At 38.6% G+C, this 22,268-nt stretch overlaps 1 protein-coding gene across 1 annotated transcript in view; it reads right to left on the bottom strand.

Annotated features, from left to right (window-relative positions):
- BACH1 (BTB domain and CNC homolog 1) overlaps positions 1-22,268 on the bottom strand; it is a 41,326-nt gene that overhangs the window by 7,234 nt on the left and 11,824 nt on the right. The window contains exons 2-4 of the mRNA XM_072968108.1: positions 12,305-12,616; positions 7,713-9,059; positions 6,034-6,240 (exon numbers count right to left, since the gene is read on the bottom strand). Of these exons, the coding sequence (XP_072824209.1) occupies positions 6,034-6,240; positions 7,713-9,059; positions 12,305-12,556 (1,806 nt within the window). The 5' untranslated portion in view covers positions 12,557-12,616. The remainder of the gene's footprint in view (positions 1-6,033; positions 6,241-7,712; positions 9,060-12,304; positions 12,617-22,268) is intronic.

Below are 22,268 nucleotides of genomic sequence, written 5' to 3'. Positions count from 1 at the left end.
CAGTACTATGGTATATACATTTAGGGACAAAGAAAAAAGCAAAGAAATCTTACATTTTACTCAATTTATTATGAATAGAATATTGACATTATAACTTTACAACATATATAGGATATATATATATATGTATTTATCAAATAGTAAATACATTAATATAATTGGAAGCCAAGATCTTCCCTATAATGAAAAGAGATAAAATATAAATATATAAAAGAAGTAAAAAGACAAAAGCTCTGTACAATTAAATTTTGATTGGAAATATCTGCATGAACTCATGATTTCTAACACTTTTATTTATTGAAGAATGATACACATACTGACTGCACTCAAGATTTTATACACACACACACACACGCACAATTTCCCAACATTTCCAGGAGCAAGCATGCTTCCTAGTGTCTAATACCTGTTATAAGAAACCCGGGACTTTTAGAGAAAGCATGATTCCCAGTCTTAGGACAAGAGAGGTACAAGGTGAGCCTATGACATGCCGTTCTAGGCGGCACCGAAACACTAATGGGGTCATGTCAAAAGCACACAGCAGCTGGCTGAGGGGGGCTGGCTCTCCCTGGCCATGTTTGAAAAAAAATGTCAACATCAAGAAGACCAATAACCATTATGAGTTTAAAAAAATTAAATTAGAAAAAAAATTAATCCACTGGTCCACAGTGACACAGAAGGGGTGTGTTGGGAGGGAGGGAGAAGAGGAGGGAAGGAAAATTCTTTTTAAAGACGAATACCAATAAATGTAAGTGGAAAGACAACATTTGAAAAGCCACAATTCTGCAGCCCCGACTTGTAAAGGCCATCAATGTGTGCTTAAAACCAAAGGTACTGGGGAACTGGATATTCGCAAAGGCCCTAATGAACACACAGAGATTACTAAACAATTACAAAAGCAAAAAAAATTTTTTTTTGAAAATGATCTGGCAACTCACGTGTGCTCAGGTGGGACACCCTGACACTGCGCCTCCCCAAGTGATGCAGTACCAAGGATACACCGATAAAAGTTTAATCTCAGCCGCAGAACTCTCCCTTTTGCAGTTTACACGAAACACAGGGAGTGGAGGAAGGAGTTCAATAAAACCAAGAGGAAACAATCAGACAAACATAAAAAGTAGGACTTGTAAGAGAAATCTGGCCTGGACTCTTCAAAAAGTTACTGTCATTTAAAAAAAATAATGAGAGGGGAGGCAGATTTGTTCTATTTAGGAAACCAAAAAGGCAGAACCAAATGTGTCATGTGAGGACCGGATCCTAGTCTGAAAAGAGAAAAGAAAAATCACATAGATGAAATATATTTTAGGAACAATTAGGGTAGTTTGAATAGGGACTACATATAATATCGAAAATGTATTAATTTTCTGATGTGATAAAGATACTTGTAAATAAATGTGATAAAGATATATAAGAATGTCTATTTCTAGGAGATGCATATTTAAGCAATTAGGGGTGAAATATTATAATGTGACAGGTTTCAAATGATTCGGAAAATTACAGGAGAGTGACAGAGTCAGAGAAGAAAGACAGTGAGACCAAGCTCACTCCACTGTGGTTAAAAAGAGACCAAGACTGACCGACAGGAACAGGGACAAAGACCAATCAACCAGAGCAGGGGGACACACACCCGAGCAGAGAGACAGAGACCAAGACCCACAGAAAGAGAGAGAAAGCAAATGTGGGAAAATGTCAATAACTGGTGAATCTACCTGGGGAGTATATGGTCCTTTACTGCACTGTTCATTTAGCTCTGCTGAAAGCGTGAAATTTTTAGAATGGGGAAGAGGAAGATGAGTCTCAAGAAACAATGAACACACATAAACCTGGCTTCCTATGAGACTAAAAGCATTTTACTGGCAAGTACCACGTGTCATTGATCTTTGATTTCCTAGTACCCAGTACATTTAGTATGCAGTGACCAGCAGATGCTTACAGAAAACACAACTACTAGCACCTCCTGTGCCCTGAATATGTGCTGGGAACACAAAAGGCTTCCCATCCCTAGTGGCATCTGAGCCTTGCACCAGACCTGACAGGGGGATTCTTATCTCCGTATTACCAATGAGGAAACTGGGTATTGGAGGTGAAATTATTTCTCCAGACCACGAAACTACCAAGCGGCCAGGCAGAATTTCCAGCCCTTCGACTCCAAAGCCTCCATGTGACTTCTGAGTTCTACTGCAGTAAGTTCTCAAAATTTAATGTGCGTAATAAAGATTTACCCTGGAAACTTTTTTAAAATGCATGTTCCTGGGCCCCTCCCATAGGTCGGGATGGGACTGGGGAGAGTGTATTTTGAAGGGGGGCCCCCTGGATAACTGATGCCAGTGGTACACAGACCACATTTCAAGGGCCTCACAGAGTGGCGGACAGCAGGTTCCAGGAGGGCCCACTGGAGTGTTTGGAGATGGCAGTGCACATGTAGCTAGAGCAGCCAGTAGAATGTGACCAGAAAAGGCGTATTTTTAATGAGATAATAACACAATCTTCACAAAAATGCAGAACACTAAAGACAGATGAGGTCGTTTTCCTCCTATACCATCATAATAGAATGAAACAAAATGGTGTGTGAACACCTCAACCCTGAGTTCAAGAGCTTATGAATACTGTAACTTCCGATCACTTACAAGCTGATATCAAGCAATATCTTCTTCTAAGAGAAATACATTTTGGTAATTTTTTTTTCTTTAAAAAGCAAGGTTCATTTCAAGGTTACCTTTGAGGACTAAATGGTATCAGAGACACATATTTTCTAACTTCTGAATTAATCTTACATAAAAGAATAAACATGGACCTTATAAAGAATCCTATAAAGACAAAGGCTTTATATGCCAAACACATAAGAGGAGTTGAATGAATCTTGAACTTTGTTCAAGATCTTACATTTATTGGTTAAAAAAAAAAAGTCATGTTTTTGGGCTATAGATTACGTATATTCAATCCTTACAGTAAAAGCAATGCTGAATTAATGTCTAACCTCTAAAATACTATCAAATTCAAAATAAATGTTAAAAGTCAATACCATCAATTTATCAACCAAATACATGCCTTTCCTTTTCTTCAAAGGTTCTGTTAGGCTGATAGAACTTCTTGTTGAGAAATAAAACTCCGTATTTTGAACTAACAGCTCCCTTTGACTTAAGGGAGCACCATAAACATGATAATTATCCTATTGACCCACCTTTAAGACATTTTCAAGTCATTATTCTTACTATAATCAGAACTTTTTTTTTCATGTGTTGATCCGTCCAAGTCTACTAGGCTATTACTCTAAGGACCAACTACAAAAAGTTCAGAGTCAATAGCCAAAGACCAAAGCTTACAAAAATATGGGGCCCTCTGCCCAAATATTACCAGACAGGGCACACCGTGAATTTATTAATGTTAATCCAATCAATCACCAGTTGTATTAAAATGAATCCTAATTATGAAACAATGTAGTTTCCATTAAGTAGGTCTGCTAAAATCCCACACAGACCATAGAGACTGGGAAACACTGCTTGTCTACTGGCCATGCTTCCAAAAGTGACACCTTGATCAAAAAAAAAAAAAATCTATCACACTCCTCCATATTCTGAACTCTCCATACAACTAAACAGGTGTCTGTGACAGAAGTGTGGGGGTAAATTTCCTCTTTACCAAAAGACAACAAGGTCCATAACATCACCCGATAACCAGGGTCTAAGTTCTAAGCAGGCATCTTAATGTAATTACTATCTTAAGCATCAAATTCTCTTACTTCAGGAAAAGGGCCAGCTTTCTTATTCTTATTAGCTAAAAAGTACCACATTTTCTGCTTATTCATCTGAAAGCGACGTCTGTGGCAGGACTGAAATTTATAACGTGCCCCTTATACGCTGCAAGTGGAGTGTGCCTGTATAAATCACTAGAACTGAGAATAGGATGAATTCAAGGAAGCTGAAACAGAAAGCAAGTCACTCAGATTTTTTTAAAATTCTAACGTGTCTCCTCTAGGGATATCTTGGAAGAGGAAAGAGACTGACTTCAGACTGGCACACATCTGGGTGAGCAGACCCGTCAGGCCGTCTGCTCTACCTGCCCAGAGAGGTGGGATCTTGGCAGCCACGTTTCTGCTGTTCATTCCTGCGCTCTAGTCCCAGAGGAGGACACCTGAGCCAAAACAGGCCAAAGAGATGCTCTCCTCCTTGGGAATTTAGAACTGATTAAAACAGTGATCTCCACCTGGACTGGTCCTGGAGGAGAGTGGACCTGTCCCAGAGCTGTGCTGTAGCCACTCTTCCATACACGCTTGGCAGCACACAGAGCCATCCTGCGGTGTGGAGGGTGAGCAGGTGCACAGAGATGAGCTGAGAGAGAAGATTCTCTGGGTTCCTGGCAGTTTTCCACCTCTTACACTATGCTATTTACAAGGCCTGCCTCCATTCTTTGGCTTCTAATTGAGACACATGTAAATCCTTACAACAAACTCATTCATTCATTCATTCGTTCATTCAATAATTCATGTTTCAGATGGTTTCTGTTCTTGCAGAGAGTCCAAGTTAATACCACAGGTAAATAGGGTACTGATCAGCCTGGTTTCTATTTCCTAAAAACTACTGGGAAACCAAACATTCCTTTGTATTAGAAATTAACCAGGAGTTACTGCATTGACCATGTGAAAGGAACCTTACTGTAATGAGATGGGCAATATAAGGGTGAGGTCCAAACCCAGAGCTTACAGTTAAGGCAGAGACACTAGGAAAGAAGCAATTAAAGGAGAGAAAACAGGAAATTGATAAATAATAGTACAGCAATAATAAGAAGAAAAAGGCAGCATTTATTGAGTGCTTACTATGTGTCAGTCACTTTTCTAAGCTCTTAGAGGTACTAACTCATTTAATCTTCATAAATGAACACCCACTCTATAAAGTAAGAGCTAGTTTTATCCCATTTTACAGGGTAGAAACCTGAGAGACAGAGAAATTAAATAGCCTGCCCAGAGTTACAAAGTGCCACAGATGGGAGTGTGGTTCGGAATCCCATCCTTTGAACCACTGCATCTCCCACTGCTCTCTGTCGAGGCAAAGGCAGAGGGAGCAAAGTTCAAAGGAAGTAGCAAGACCTCTTCGTCTTAGATATCTGAAATTCAGTAAAAATATCAATTGTCCAGCAATCCAATGTCTGACTTCAATCAAAAAAATATATACAAGACTAGTGAGTCAGGAAACAGAATGGTTTTAAAGGGTAATAGTTATTCTCCATTATATTTGCATAGTACATGCATAAAATAAAGCTACTGATGAAACAAACCTGATCAATCTGAAGGGCTTTTTTGTTTTGTTTTCATTTTTGTTTGTTTTTAGGAGGACGGAAACTAGATAAATTCTACTGGCAGCTGTAAATTATCACTAGCTGAGGAGGAAGACAGAACTACAAGGAGCAGGTGTAAGAACTCCAGTAGTACAAGTTTATGCAGATTTCCCATAGCTCTCTTCAACCCAACAATCTCAAGAGCATCTCTGTATTACAGTACAGAACAATAACTAGAGCTAAAACGCTATACTCTGTCTAAGGCAGGGAAGTATTTAGTCAAAGCTGAATAATAAGAAAGTTGGCTGGTTTGTTCTGGTATCAACCAAAACAAGTTACTAGTTCATTTAAACTAACAGCTGGAATATTAGCTTTTATAGATGCCAAACACAGCACAAAGAGATTAAAGTGCTGTATAATTTCTTTAATCCTTACCACCAAGAATTAGGTAAATAGTAAAATTATCCTTCATTTATAAATCATTTTATAAAAAAGCACACAGAAATAGTTCTCAACTTACATATAATAGTATATCATGCTAAACACGGAGAAAACTTCATAAGTAAAACAGTATATTAAAAACTCTCACTGTTTTTGATTTCCTAAGCTTTATTTTCTTAAAATAGTAATTGGCAAATTTTAAAATTAATATATAATTAAGCATTGTATCTGACTTAGGAACTGAAATAGCTGTTTCCTGTACAAAAAAGAAAGTAAGAATGAATTGTTGGAGTTACAATAACAAGAAACTTGTATACTTACCAGCTTCTCGATTTCTGATTCCAGATTCTGTATGCAGTCAAGTTTTCTCTTGCGACAGCGCTGCGCAGCAATTCTGTTCTTACTTCTTCTCCGAATATCGTGGATGCAATCCAGCTGTTCTGGAGTTAGCTTGTGCATTTTCAACAAGGATTGAAAATCATTTCGAGAGAGTGAAATTATTCGTTGCGCATTAAATGGCAGTTTTACCTAGAAGGTGAGATTAACATTAGTAATTGGTGCTGTATTTTGTAGTTCTGCTTAAACCCAGAAAGAGGAAGATATGCATCTATATTTTCCAGGGAATTTCATTTATACTTAAACAGAATTTAAATTACCTTACTAGGGCATATTAATATCCCATAAATATCGTTAAGGTTCTTTCTGAAGTGTTTTAAATTATGTTTTTACCTAAACCAAAATATATATATTTTATTCTTTGATTTATATTACTGTGTAGCACTGATTTAATACTGGTCTATAACACTAGTAACTTCTAAAGCATTTCAGAAAATTTATTTTTCTGTCAGGAAAATGGCAGTTTCACATAACTTATTCTACTTGCCAATGTAGAAATCGTTAGAAAAATCTTATGAATATTTTCAAGTCATTTCCTCATACCCAAATTTGAAAAAAAAAAGATAATTTTTAAAAAACAATAAAATTGTGGGACAGTTTAATTATATTAGCATCAAAAACACAAATGAACACTGGTGAGTTTCTCTGGCAACTTAGTTTTCAAGCTTACAGAAATTAGTTACACTAAATATTCTAAAATTTCTTAAATGTTTTATTTTTAACATTGTTTTCATAGCTCTAAACACTGGATTTATAAATGTCATATAAAAATCTATAGATTCAACCCAAGCATTCATTATTACTTCTTAAATTAAATCACCAATCACCTCTTTCCAAAGCCAAGGGGGAGAAAAACCTCTTTCATTCTTTCAAACTACGTCATCCAACAGCTATAAAACCAAAGAACATGATAAAGAACTAACAAGCCCTTATTATTACTGGAAATATAGTAACGTTTTACCAAAAAAAAAAAAAAATCTATCAAACGCAAACATTTATATACAAAACATACAGATCAAGCTTGGTATGATTAACACCGTACCAGCTACACGTAATTCATGCTAAATTATTAAGACATTCTTTAAATTCATAGCTGAAATGGTGAAAGGAAAATAAGAAAAACATTAATAGCCATGAGAAACTAGTGTAAAGAAAACTGTGGATCAGAAGCCACTTTCCTACAACTAGTCACTGCTAAGTCATTGCTAAGTGGCTAGTCCCATGTCTAGACATGCTTGTGGCAATGAGTAAGACTGAATATGTGCTGTATTTAACCAGGAGTTGTCACATGATGATTACAGAATCTATTCTTTTTCCTCTTGGGACATGGCATTGGATTTAAACAGTTAAATGGCCAATACGTGAATCTACTCTGGTTATCATAATACATACACCTGCTGGAAATATATGAACACGGAAGTCCTTCAACATTCATCACACACTCTTGGTATTTATCACATGGTTTTATAACTAACTGTGTGTTGGCTTCGTCCTCCCTCCCTGAACCAGCTCATATCCCTAGTGGTGCAGCGGGAGCTGACGCATTCACTCCAATTAATGGTGGTAAAACGACGACTTTACAACACACTCATTTTTCCGCTCACCTCACATTCTTGTTCTCTGGCTGAACAGGGTTCACTGTCTCCTTCGGTATCCGTCTCAGAGTCATCTCCCAGGCTAATCACACAAGCATAGGGACATGGTTCCTGCTGAGGTTCTGAAACATAATCATCATTTCCAATTTCCAAATTGCTTGAGCAGCCTTCAGCACTAAGTGTACTTATAAAAGGGCAACTGACAGAACTTAAGGTTGTAAAAGTCCTTTGACCAGGTTCTGGGCTCTCACTGATCCTGATACCTAACCAGGGACACTCAGACCGTTTCTGGGAGTATATCTGTTCTGAGCCATCTTTGGCCATGGCAGGTGATAACTGCACTTGGCAGGGAGAGTCCGTGCTGCAAATGTCACTCCAGAAGCCTTTTGCTAGGTGTTCTGCCACTTCTCGCTCGACACTGCTCAGATCACTCGAGGCAAGGCTACTACTATCTTCCCTGGGGCCAGAGTCAGATTTCAGATGTAAATCTTGACTCTCACCAAAAGTTTTCTCCTCTCGAACATCTGAACCTGACAAAGGCTTTTCCGTTAACACTGTCTTGTTTTGCACCCCAGCAAAATTCAAGTCACCATACTGGTCATACGTGTGTAAGAGAGACAGAGTATAGAGTCCATGAGGGTCTGCAGAAGCTGGGGGGAAAGGAGTCGCTTCTGTTTTGTCTGATGGGCACTGAGAAGCAGGATCTTTTTTCTTGGTTTCTTCATGTTCTATTGCTAATTTTCTGTCTTCACATTTTAAAATCACCTGCAGATCTGCACAGTCCTGGATTGCTCCCAGACAATCACTTTCAGATGTCTCATTTGGCTGAACAGAAGAAGCCTGAACGTCTTTGACACTGGACTCCACAGCACGGACTCTGTCAGTTCCGAAAGCTTTTTGGAATTTTCGGTATTTGGGGCATAAAGACGGCAAAGCCAGAGCAGCATCCTTTTCTAAGCACATGGATTCACATGTTTGACTGGCACTGTCTTGTAGAGGAGGTGACACTTTTGCACTGCCTTGATGCCTACGGAGTTTACAGTGAGGATTCTGAACATTTTTATTTCCCAAGAATTCCTCCACCTCATCAATTTCTAAATCCCTCTGGTCAAAAAGGGAACATTTAAAATCTGTTTTCTCACAGGATGACGAGAAGCATTTTTTTCTTGGGCATCCTGGCTGGTCTGCAGCGGAGTCCAAAAATTTATATTTGAGAAACTGAAAGCAGGATTCCTCAATATCGGGTACACCTAAAAATTCCACACATTTGTACACTTCATCCACATTGTCCTTACTTAAAATCAGTTTCGCAGTGTAGGCAAACTGAATCAAAGGTTCAAAGCCTTTAACTGTCACCTGTTAACAGACAAAATAAAAATAAAATCTGTTACCTGGAGGCTGTCTAGTAGATAAGCACAAGAGAAGCAGGAGAGAAGAGTGAGATGAGTAGCAGTTTCGTGATAATTATAAAAAGGGTATTTTAATTAATTCGGAAAGAAAAAATATTCTTCTAAGAAAAGCACGCTTATCACGCTGTGTTCACTAGGACCACACCCTCCACTTTATAGATTCCACTCTTAATGACCCATGGATTATGGTTTGCTCAGATGAGGTAGATATATAAACATTATCACAATTTTCCACATTAGCTGAAAGAAGTCATCTGTGGAAGAAAGCAGCACAGACACAATTTGCAACATAGTCAAGTGCCAGGAGTCTGTTGCCAGCCCAGGTCCACGTGGTCACTATCTTCCAAACAACTCCCCAACTGCTAGAAACTACAAAAGTGAAGTTTTCAAGGATGGAAAACAATGTATCTAAAGCACTTAAAGTAGTCCTGATCCAAGGTGAACGCACAGTAAATGGTTAACTACCATCTTTATTCCATGCCAAAAATTTCTAATAAAATTTTTAAAGATTCAGAGTTAAAAAGTGATCTAAGTGAAGGTCTAAAAATCGTGCCCAGTACTGTGTCAGCAAAGATTCATAGACTCTAGGTAATAAAACCTTTCAGTAGAAACTTGTACATTTACACTGAACCTGCCTCTGCAAAGTAGGGGGCAAAGGAAACCTTCTGAAGTGCAGGGAAAGCCTCACTCTGGGCTCAAAATACAAAATTAATTTTAAAACACTGAATTCCTCTAAGAGTGATCAATATAGTATAATTTTTTTTTGATCTTCTTAAAAACTTACTAAACTTTGAGCACTTAATTAGCTTTTAAATAATTAAAATGAAAAAATAGCCATAACACCAAACACTGGTGAGGATGTGGAGAAATTAGAGTAGTCATTCATTGCTGGCGGGAATGTAAAATGGTACAGCCACTTTGAAAACCAGTTTGGTAGTTTCTTATAAAACTATACATTAACTACCCTTGTGTTCCAGCAAGTGGACCCCTGTTCTTTCATGCCAGAGAAATGAAAACTCCAGTTCGTACAAAAATCTATGCACAAATGTTCACAGCAATTTGGTCTCTAACAGCCAAAAATTGGAATTAGCCTGATTCCCTTCAGTAGGTGTGCAGTTAAATACAAACCAGTACACACACACAATGGAATACTCAGCAGTAAAAAGAACACACTACTGATGCACACAGCTTCGACAGATCTCAAGGGAATTGTAGTAAGTGGGAAAAGGTCAATCCCAAAAGGTCACATATTATATGATTCCATTTATATAACACTTTTGAAATGACGAGACTTTAGGAAAGGACAGATTAGTGGTTGCCGGGTATTAGGAACGGAGGGAGAGGGTAAGGGAGTGAGGGCAGAGGGCAGGAAAGAAGTGGGGGTGACGATAAAAGGGCATAACGAGGGATCGCTGGGCGGCTCTTGGAACTGCTCAGTATCTTGAATGGGGTGGTAGATACTGGGACCCACCCAGGGAATGGAACTGTATAGAACTTCATACACACATACAATTTAGTACACGTAAAACTGGGGAAGTCTGAATAAGATGAGTGAACCGTATTAATATCAGAATCCTGGCTGTGTTATTATACTATAATTTTGAAAAATGTTACCATTGACGGAAACTGGACAAGTGTACAAGGGATCCCTCTGCATTATGTCTTATAGCTGGACGTGCATTTACAGTTATCTCAATAAAAATTCTAAATTAAAAAAAATTTAATAATTGAAAATAATCAAAAAGGCTTTTAAGACAGTGAGTTATACAATAATCTTTCAATCTGTCACTATGATGAAATACTTCAAATATCTGAAAACCTACAATTTACACTCAAATTAGAATGAATGCACTTATATATTCACAAGTGCATGGACACATACACATTTCATTCAGTTTACATGAATCAAAATTTTCTATACGTGAAAAGTCTTATTAAGTAATTTGAAACTACGGACCATAACAAGGATATCTCTGTTATAATATATGTTGCAACTTTCTAAAAAAACAATGGCTAACCTATAGTTGGCCTTTCTTGTCATTGTCTTGTTATTGTATTATTTGCTCTTACTCCTGTCACAGAAGTGACAACCTGCTGATTCTCCAAACTGCAGCACCAATTTCAAGGATGTATGCATGCCAGCGTTAAGCCAAACTGGAGACTTAGTGTAAATCACAGAGCAGCCCACACAGACCTGTCCATACACAGAGAAGTTTTACATACTATGTTTAAATTCCTCTAAACAATTTCTTATGTGTGTCCCGATGCCACAAGGCTCAGCTTTCTTCTAGCTGCAGTTAGTACTGAAATCAAGCAACTGTTATGATCTAAGCGTGAGTCAGGGGGAGGGTATAGCTCAGTGGTAGAGCATGTGCTTAGCATGCATGAGGTCCTGGGTTCAATCCCCAGTACCTCCATTTAAAAAAATTATAAAATAAACCTAGTTACCTCCCCCTCCAAAAAAAAATTTTTTTTCTAAGAGATTAAACAAACAAACAAAAAAGAGTTGAGTCAGTGTACCCAGTAGTCCTGCCCAGAGAGAGGTTTGTTGGAGGCAGGACCATAATAAGGACCTAAAGTTCTGGTGTGGGAGCTCCACAACAGGCTGGTGGGCCTTCAAAAGGTGTGTAAGAACAAGGCTCTATAGAAATAAAAACTTTTTTTAAAAGAACAAGGCTCTAAAATATGACACAAAATCACCTTTTTTCTACCAATGCAGAGCTGCACAGAAAGAAGAAAGGGGGGAGAAAGGAAACACTTGTGGACCACCTACTTTCCATGAGGGCACCTCTTAGAGAATTGGATGCTTTGGAGAACCCTAATCACGGTCAGTTTTCCAACACAGGAAAAGTGTCCAAAGGGAGGGGCTGGCACAGAGTGTGGCCCCTCCGAGTGTGACCACTTCAATGTCTGTAATCCACTGGCTGGGTCATTTCATCAAAAACAGTCTAACAGGGGGTCAAGATATTCAACTGCTCAATCAATACTGTTAACTAACATCCAAAGTGAATCATTTCACCCGTAATCCATCATACCCATCATGCCTATGAAGAAAGTTAAAGAAATGTGCTGATGCAGAACCCGGGAACTTTTCAGCCTGATGACAAGGAGACCGCGTTTTATCTTTAGAATACTGATTAACCGCAAGAGATGTAACTCAGATTGAACTGGAATCGCGGCGCCCTCTCCCACCTCTTCAGGCAGAGTGATGCGCAGCCCGGCGTCCTCCTGGCACTGGCCCTGGCCCTGGCCCGCGAGCCTGGAGTGGAAGTAGCCGCTGCAGGCGGCCAGCACGGCGCGGTGGGCGCGGAAGGGCCGGCCCTCCACCACGACCGTGACGTCGCACAGCACGTCCTTGCGGCGCTGCTCGTCCAGGCTGAGCAGCACGTGGGCGCTGTGCACCGAGGACTCGTACGCGAACACCGCGGTCTCACTCAGCGACATTCTGCGTGGCAGGTGGCGCCGGGGAGGTCCGAGAGAGCATGCTTCTGCGTGTCATCAACCCTGCGAAGACACAGGCCAGGGTTCACTCACAGAAAACTGTGGGGAATAGGCTTTTAAACCGTGACACTGGCAAATATAAATTAAAATACTCACCACTAAGGCAGAACTGAAAACAGGCCTCTAGAGAGCCCAGAAACATTTGTAGATACTAACGACCGTATAGAAAATAGATTTGTAGATACTAACTACTGTATATAAAATAGATAAACGACAAGGTCCTACTGCATATAAAATAGATAAACAAGGTGTTACTTTATAGCACAGGGAACATATTCAATACCTTGTAATGGCCTATAATGAAAAAGAATATGAAAAGGAACATATATGTATATATGTATGTATGTATGACTATGTCACTACGTTGTACACCAGAAATGAATACAACATTGTAAACTGACTACACTTCAATTAAAAAAAAGGGAAGAGGAAAAAAGATTAAATAAAAATAAATTTTAAAAAATAGAGCGCCTGGAAGCATTTATTCAGTTCACCTGATTTAAAATGGATTCTTGAGAGCGTTTTTCTAATTTTAGGGAAAAAAGGTTCTTGGTGAAGAGGGAGGGTGAAGGCGGGAAGACCTTGTTGAAGCAAGGACTTCATGGCTCTCTGAAAATGAGACACACCATACTGAGAAATTCACCTCCAATGAGCAAAGAGAAATTTCTGGGTGGCATCCCCATCCTAGGCACTATAAGATGTTAATGGGCATGTGTATAGGTCACCAGAGGTCACACTTCGGGATGGGGTTGAGCAGGGCAACTGGCATACGGCACCCCACCATTCTCCATGCCCTATTCCCCAACTTCTGGCAGCTGGTCGGAGGCCTTGCTGCTTCAGAACAAGGGACACATTCTACAAACGGTAAAGTTCCTCCAACACGAAGAAAATGACTTCCTTGACAGACTCAAATGTTCCAGGCCAGATCTTAGTGATAAGTCTCGTTTTACATCACAAGTCTTACTTTACACTACAAAATGTAGGCAACAAATATGACTACTCCATCATTAAGAACAAGGTTTGTTACAGGTAGAAACTCTTGGTTTTCTCAAAATGTTAAAAACCTAAGAGAAAGTTATCCAAAATGTGTATTTTTAAAAATGCATACTAACATATGGTAGCCTCCGAACATTTTTTGATCAGATACACACTGCTGACAAAAAAGGCAGCCCCGACGTCTGCATGTTTGCCTACATATTTCAGACGTGTGCTAGTCTTACCCATTACATACATTACAAAACACAGAGGCTGAAAGTCAGAGGCTAAAAAGAGAAGTTCTAATATTTTCTTCCAAACCACAATGGCCAGCAGTGAGCACCCCCGGGTACATGCAGACCCACCAGGGCATGGCAATCATGATGAGGGAGGCTGGGAAGCTCCTCACAGCTTCAGGGGTCATCCCTGTGTCACTTCTGTTCTCTGACACCTTACTCACTGCCTGAAATGTGAAGGTCCTCAGATGTTCGGTGACTGAATAAACGTTACTGTTTTCAGATTCACTACACTCCAAACGAAAATGAAAGGAGAAACAGGAACTACTAACATTCAGACAGACCAGGCCCAGATCACGGGTGAATTCCACCTCAGAGACAGGGTGTTATAGTCACAGACACGTGGCATGCATCTATGAATTCTATTCTACTTATGTGTTTATTTTTAAGGTGCTCATTATAGCTGAGTTCCTCAGAAACAGTCAACGAAAATAAAATCTCTCACTCTGTGGTTAAACTCTACCCAGGGTTAAGAATCACAACCTATCATTTCCTGATTCAGCATACCACCTGAAATCACGGCCACTCCAAAATCATGTACTAGGACTAACTCAACTTTGGGTTTGCACCCCCATATGAAAGAGCAGTAAATTCCCTTTGGCAGTCAGTCTTAATATTTCAGTTATCAACATAAGGAATTGGTCTTAGGAATAGTGGGGAGGAACCACCATTCAAAGAAATACGTGCCTTGTGTGGGGGGTGCCACACAGACCACTGTCCTCCACCTTCCCTAAGACCAGACACCCTCCAGCCACGCCAGACTCAACAGCTGATCACCTGCCTTGCTCTGTCCCTGCATCCAAGTCCCTGGCCTTCTATTCTCTCCTGGCATCTGCCTTGCCCACCCTTAAAACCATACCAATCTTACCCTCATCCACTGTTGGTGGGAATGCAAATTGGTGAAGCCACTATGGAAAACAATGGGAAGAACCCTCAAAAAACTAAGAACAGAACTACCATATGATCAAATCATTACACTTCTGGGTGTTTATCCAAAGAATACAAAAACACTAATTTGAAAAGATATACACACCCTATGTTCATTGTAGCATTATTTACAACAGCCAAGATATGGAAACAACACAAATGTCCTGCAGTGGATGAATGAATGAAAGAAGATGTGATATGTATACACAACAGAATCCTACTCAGCCATTAAAACAAAAAAAAGAAAGAAAGAAATCTTGCCATTTACAACAACATGGATGGACCCTGAGGGCATAATGTTAAGTGAAATAAGTCAGGTGGAGAAAGACAAACACCGTACGCTCTCATTCATACATGGCGTCTAAAAGGAAACAAAACAAACAGAACAAAATTCGTACATACAGAGAACAGACTGGTGGTTACCAGAAGCGAATGGGGTTGGGGGTGGGCAAAATGAGTGAAAGGGGTCAAATGCATGGATAGTGACAGGTGGTAATTAGACTTTGGGTGGTAATCACTTTGTAATGTACACAGATGTAGAATTATACTGGTGTACACCTGGAAGTTATATGATGTTAATGTACCAATTTTACCTCAATTTAAAAAAACTGTATTGAAAGACACTGAAGAACACCTAAATGGAGCGATATGTTTACATAATACAAAGAAAGACCAGTTGCCATACCATCACTCCAGAGCTGCTGTTCGCCCACATGGGTTCATGCAATCCACTGCCACCAGTTTGCTCACTACTCACCTCAAATTTAAGAGAGAATTTATTCTTGGCTCAACCCCTCTGTTTAGGCAGTTTGGGTGACATGTTGTCTCCTAAATTCATGGCCAGCTTACAGATTTGAGTCATAAGCCAACCCCAAGTCCCATCAGCTGCAGCTGAGAGATGCTAGAGAATTCGGTGGTAGAACAGCCATCCGGGAGGACAGCTCTAGGAAGGGTCAGTCTCCCTTAAAGTGGACTGATCTTGCTCCCACCAGAAACCCAGGACTCACCCCTGACATCTCCCACACTTGGCCCCAGATCCAATTTCTTATCGAGACCTGGTGCCTCTGCCTCTTACAACTAAGACCCACTTCTCTCCATCTGCATGGCTACACTTCTAGTCTAAGCCACCACTGGCTCTTGCCTGGACAAACACTATTTAGCCTCTTGCAATGGCTTACAAGCTCACATATGTACAAATACGGCTACATAAAACAAAGAGAGAAACAAAGTTTCACCTGTCAACATTTTACCTTACTAGTGCAAAGTACTCTAATTTCTACTCTATCCGTTTAAAAAAAAAAATCCAGTTGCTATCCACTCAATTTCAAGAATCAATAGTGGCCCATCACCTCATACACTGAAAACACAAGCCCACTGGCTAACAGAATAGGGTCCAGAATCATACAGTGCCCAGATTCAAATCCCACCTTTGCCACCTACTAGCTATATGATCCTGGGCAACCTGTTTAACCTCACTGGGTTGCGTCTTGGTTTTCTCATCTGTAAAACAAGGATAATAAGAGCACCTCGCTGGGGTTGTTGTGAGGTCGACATGAGACAGTAAGGATAAATGGTGAGCAAAGTCTCTGCCCCATAGCAAAGAAATGATAAATATTAGCTGCTATTAATGATGACGACAATAAAAATAACAAAAGCCTCATTCCCCTCAAGCCCCTTTTGGTCCCTTCCAATTCATTCCCCTATATCAAAGTTATGTCTCTTGCTAAAAGCCCCACAATAAATTCTGAATTTCTTATGATTAATTCTAAATCCTTAGCATGTCCTCCAGACCTGAAATGGGCATGTTTTCTATCTTTTAACCCAGCCTCCTCTAAAGCCTCTGTCTCCCTCTCTTGCTGTTCTCCAGCCTGGCCATCCTTCCTTCCTGCCCCACAGGCATTAAGGTCCTTCTGACCTCAGGACCATTGCACATGCTGCACCCAGTCTCTGGACTTCTACTCTTCAGCTAGCTAACTCCTCACCTTTTAGGTTTCAGCTTAAATGTCAAAACCTTTCCTGACTTGTTCTCTGCCACAACTCAAGCGTATAACAGAGGACCTGGCCTAATGGAGGTACTTGCTTCTGAATGAATGACTTGGGATTTTTAGTATAAATCTAAAACCCAGATCATCTACATCTTCTTCCAAACACAGCACAGATAGCTATTTCTATAATATACAAGGAAACAATGCCACTGAGCCAAGTACTCAGAGAACAGTTCTTGGTTAGCTTTTCCAGAGTCAGCAGGAGCAAAAGGGAGCCCCGCTCTGGGACCTAGAAACACCTGCAGGGCAAGTGGCCAGAGAAGAGCAAAGGTTGACAACTATCAACACAGCCAATACAACCACTCAACCCTGACCTCATTAGCACAGAGCACTACAGAAGGTAATTCTGAAATTCAATTTTCCTAATTCTGAAAACCGTCTAAATGGTCAGTAATCCATTTTGATCAAATCACATTAAGTGATGACTAAGTCAATAAGAATGGGACACAACCTTCTAGTATCTCAGTCACCTTCTAACATTTCTCAAACCTAAAAAGTAACATATGACACTCCCACGGAGCTTTTCATACCTAAAATTCTGTTAATTTATTAACACCAAATTTAGATTCCCGTGTTACACCTGAATTTTTTCTATATTCTTGGAAACAGAAACTATTGTCATAATTCAAAACAAAGGTTCACTGACCTAAGCAAATTGCTGATTCATTCAGTAATGCTGATAAAGGATGAACAGGCATTTTAAAGCTTCCTGCACCTCAGTGTGGAAATAACTTCTGCTCTCTGTTCAATATACACAATTTAAGTTTTAATACACTTGAAGTCTAAAAAACTTGATGTTTTTGCTTTCAAAATCATTTTTTAAAAAATGAAACAAGATGCGGTGGCTTTATCATATTTTAATAATTTTAAGGATAATTTATAAAAAAAAAAAACTTAACCTTAATCATGAGGTGAATATTCGAGCCAGACCTACAATGCTTCGTAACAGAAATTCAGAATGAGGAAGGAGTTCCATGGGTACCAAAGAGCTGGAATTATACTCACCTAAGCCTCACAGGACTTTGTTGTTTTTTAACTCTCAATGTAAAAAAGACACACAGAATAATCTAACACCAAGGACTAGTTTAAAAGGAAAAGAGTATCATCCAAACATTCTTTATCTTCACTGAACAACAACAAGCGTTCTTTCTGCAACTGCCTACCCGCACCACACAAAAGCCTAGGTGCCACGAAGACACAAACAAAAGACAGTCCCTACATTCAAGAAGAACGTAACCTAGAGATGTTCAAAATGAAAATGATACTTTGGGGTGAAAGAGATGACAATGACCATTATTACCAACGTACACAAAAATGTGGACATTCCTGAAGGTATTTGCAGTAAGACTTCAAATGAAAAACTACTTTCTGGTCAATTCTCATTTAACCATAATTGTCTATTAATGAGAACAACTATTTTCAAAACAGTTCTGTTAGCCAAGGGTGTGTGTGTGTGTCTGTGTGTATGGTTGGGTGTGAGCGATCTGTGACCCTGGACATCAGAAATGGCACAAAAGTCATGGCCTTTATAAAAAAGCAGTGCCCTCCACCTGCAGTCTGGTTGAGTTCCTCAGAACTTGTCTTCCCCTTCTTTCTAGCGGCCTTTTGGAATTTCTGCCTTTTTCTCCTTACTGCTTCTGACTGCCAACACCTCCATCACCCTGTCAATTCCTTTTGCCTCATCCAATTTCAGGGCAGGGTTTTCAGTGGCTCAGAAGACAGGAAAATTCCTCACATCATGTCACCCTTCTTGGCTCCCTCCTTAGCTTCAAAATCCTGTAAGCCAGAGCCTGTTACAATATACCTAAGATAACCCAGAGTTTAAGTGTCCTGAAATTAGGTGAGCATTATCTTCCACTTTTCAAGTGGATGGCAAAGACCCAACAGTAGCATGTGTTTATAACTTTAGTCTTCTGTGTTTAAAGGGCCTTTTAAAAAAATTGTTTTTTGTTTTTGTTTTTGTTTCTGTTTTTAATTTAAGGTAGAGATGCCCACAGGACAGAATCTTTTTACAGATAGGGTTTTTCTTGTTACCATTCCCAATTCTGAAAGAATCTTAACATCCAAAAAAAAAAAAAATCTGTGGGAATTGAAAACAGAGGCAATAACTTAAGTCAGCATTCTTCCAATGTTCTAAGAACTGACTCACCTGCCAGGAAAAGCCAGTAAGAATAACTCTGCGACCAAGACTTGCTATTTTCTTTAACCATTTACAGACCTTAAATATCACAGTTGTTCAAACACTGTATCTGATAATCACATTTTCTAAACAAGCTTCTCTCAGTCTTATGAAAAAAAATTTTTGAGTATAACTGAATAAGGAACATGGATGCACAGACCAAAAAAAAAAGCTGAATGAAAACAGAAAACAACAAAAGTTTGAATTAACATAAGCAGCACTGGTGCTACAGCAGCAGCACCAAAAACATTGTGTTTAAGGATTTTTACGGTGATATATGGAAAAACAACCTGGCAAATCTATGTTTATGTAACTAAAGATGTTACAGCTTTTTAACAGTGGAGGTGGGGCTGGGGGAAGCACTACAATTTTTGCAACTCATGATTATTACAACATACGTGAGGCTCCACACAGGGAAAATTGGATTTCTTTTTCCCATTTACTTTACCTATTATTAAAAGTTATATACGTAATCATGGATCTTTTGTTATATTTACTTGATCTAATTCCGTATCTGAAATTATGAAGCTAAAGTTGTACTTGGAAGAGAGAAGTTTTAACGTTTAGGGAAGTTTGAAGAAATTGTTTACAGATTCACCAAGAGATCCAAAACAAAGTTTTGTTTTGTTTTTTTAACGTCCCAAATTAACAAATCCAAATTCGTTCATTCTGGGTAATAAGTTTAAAATAGCTTGGAAGGGAATAAAGGAAAGAAAGAAGAAACACAGGAGATCCAAGCTCCAGAACCAAAACAAGAATAACAGATTCCACTGTTATACTTTCTTACTACAAAGAATTTAAGAAACAATGAAGTATTTTATTTATTTAACATATTTGGCAGCTACTTGGCTCTTAAAGGGCTGTTACATCTCAATGGAATATGACTATGTTATGAAAATACGAGCTAGCAACCACAATTGGCTCATACCAATAAAGTTTACTGAATATTATGGACTTGTCAGTCATTATCTTATTTATTAATTTTGAGGTATGATTTAAATAGAATGAATTACATTATTTAAAGTATAAAATTCAATGAGTTTTGACACCTGAATATGTGAATGAAACCATTACCACAATCAAGATAAATTTCCATCACTCCTCAAAATTCCAATGTCCCTTTGAAGTCTCTCTTGCCCTGTTCCCCTGGCTCCAGGTAACCAATGATTTGCTTTAGGTCACTCTCAATCAGCATGCATTTTCTATAACTTTCACATAAATGGAATCACACATCATGTACTTTGGTTTCACATTTGTCACGCAACTTAATGACAATCAGGTTGCATACATCAGATGTCTGGGGTTTATTGCTTAAAACTATGCCATTGTGTGGATGTACCACTATTTGTTTATCCATTTGTCTGTTGATGAACTATTTATTGTAATAAAGATGGACAACTGCATTATTTTCCATTTGGGACTATTGTAATAAAGCTTCAATGAACATCTGCATAGACATAAACTTCATTTCTCCTGGGTAATGAAACACCCAGGAGTAGAAAAGCTAAGTGATACAGTAGGTTTATGTTTATCTTCTTAGAAATTGCTAAACACTTGTCCAAAGTAACTGTATCACCTTCACTGCTACCAGCAATATATGACAACTCCATCTGCTCCACATTTCTCACCAACCTTGATATTGTCAGTCTTTTTCATCTTTGCTAACCCTAATAAATGAACAAACAGTGGTACTTCACTGTGGTTTTAGTTTGCATTCTTGATGGCTAATGATGTTGAGCATCTCTGTATATGCTAATTGGCCATTTGGATATCTTATTTTGTGAAACTCCTGTTCAATTCTTCTGTTTATTTTTAACTGGGTTGTTTTCTTATTATTAAGTTGTAAGAGCCAGTAGAATCTTGATTAGGATAACAATAAATCTATATAGCAATTCTAGGAGAACCGATATCTTAACAAACTGTGTCTTCTGATGCATGAACTCAGCATTATCTCCCCATTTACTTAGGTCTTAGTTCCTCTTAGCATTATTCAGATGTTTTTAGTAAGGAGGTCTTGCATACCTTTTGTTAAATTTATTCCTAAGTATTGTGTGGGTTTTTTGGTAGTTACTATAAATGAACTTGTTTGTGAAACTTCATTTTCTGGTTTTTCTGCTGCTACTATGTAAACACAAAATTGATTTTTTTTCATATTTACCTGGAATTCTCTGTAACCTTACTTAATGCACTTATTAGTTCTGATAGTTGCTCTGTAGATTCCTTAGGATTTTTCTACGTACACAACCATGTCATCTGCAAAAACAGTTTTACTTCTTACCCATCTTTACTCTTATTTCTTTTTCCACCTTACTGCTGATTGAATTGTGAGAGTGATGAGAGAGGGCATCCTTGCTTTATTCCCTTGTAAGGAAAGTGTTCAATATTTCACCATGAAATGATTTTTCTTTTTTATTGTTTTGCTTTTTTTAACATATTTTTATTGAAGTATAGTCAGTTTACAATGTTGTGCCAATTTATGGTGTACAGCACAACACTTCAGTCATATAGGAACATACATATATTCGTTTTCATATTCTTTTTCATCATAAGTTACTACCAGGTTATTGAATACAGTTCCCTGTGCTATAGAGTATAAACTTGTTGTTTGTCTATTTATATATAGTAGTTAGTATCTGCAAATCTCAAGTTCTCAAGTCCATGAAATATGATGTTAACTGTAGGCTTTCTAAGTTGAGCAACTGATGGTCAGAAAGGGAGGTACAGTAGTTACTATCCCAGTTAACTTAGGGCTCCTACAAGAAACTCAAAGTGAAAAAAAAAAAACCAGTGAAAATTCTTCAAAATTCCCCTAAAGAGTGAATTAGTGAATTACCTCCTCTTTTTCTTTTTTTTTTTTTAAATAAAGTAAGGGGAAAGAATCCTACTTTTTACTGAGAGGATCAAATGAAATAATACACATAATGCTCAGGACAGTAAAGTAACAAGTCTCAGTAATTGCTGTTATTTGAATTTGATGTTAGAAATGTTTTTGGGTGACACGGAACTGTAAGGTAAGAAGTGTAACGGCATGTTACTTAGCTCTCCAGTGCCCAATATTGACACAGGTGTAATAACATGAACACTCTTAACTGGTTTTCAACTTTCAGGACAAATAATGGAAGACTTAATTACAGTTATAAAATAAAGTATAATTATGAACCTTGACAAAATAAAAATGACAAGCTGAGAGAAGGAATCAGAGAGAAATGAAAGGTAATATTTTTATATGACTT

The sequence above is a fragment of the Vicugna pacos genome, chromosome 1, assembly GCF_048564905.1.
Source record: "Vicugna pacos chromosome 1, VicPac4, whole genome shotgun sequence".
NCBI lineage: Eukaryota > Metazoa > Chordata > Mammalia > Artiodactyla > Camelidae > Vicugna > Vicugna pacos.
This window is presented reverse-complemented; position numbering and strand designations above follow the sequence as displayed.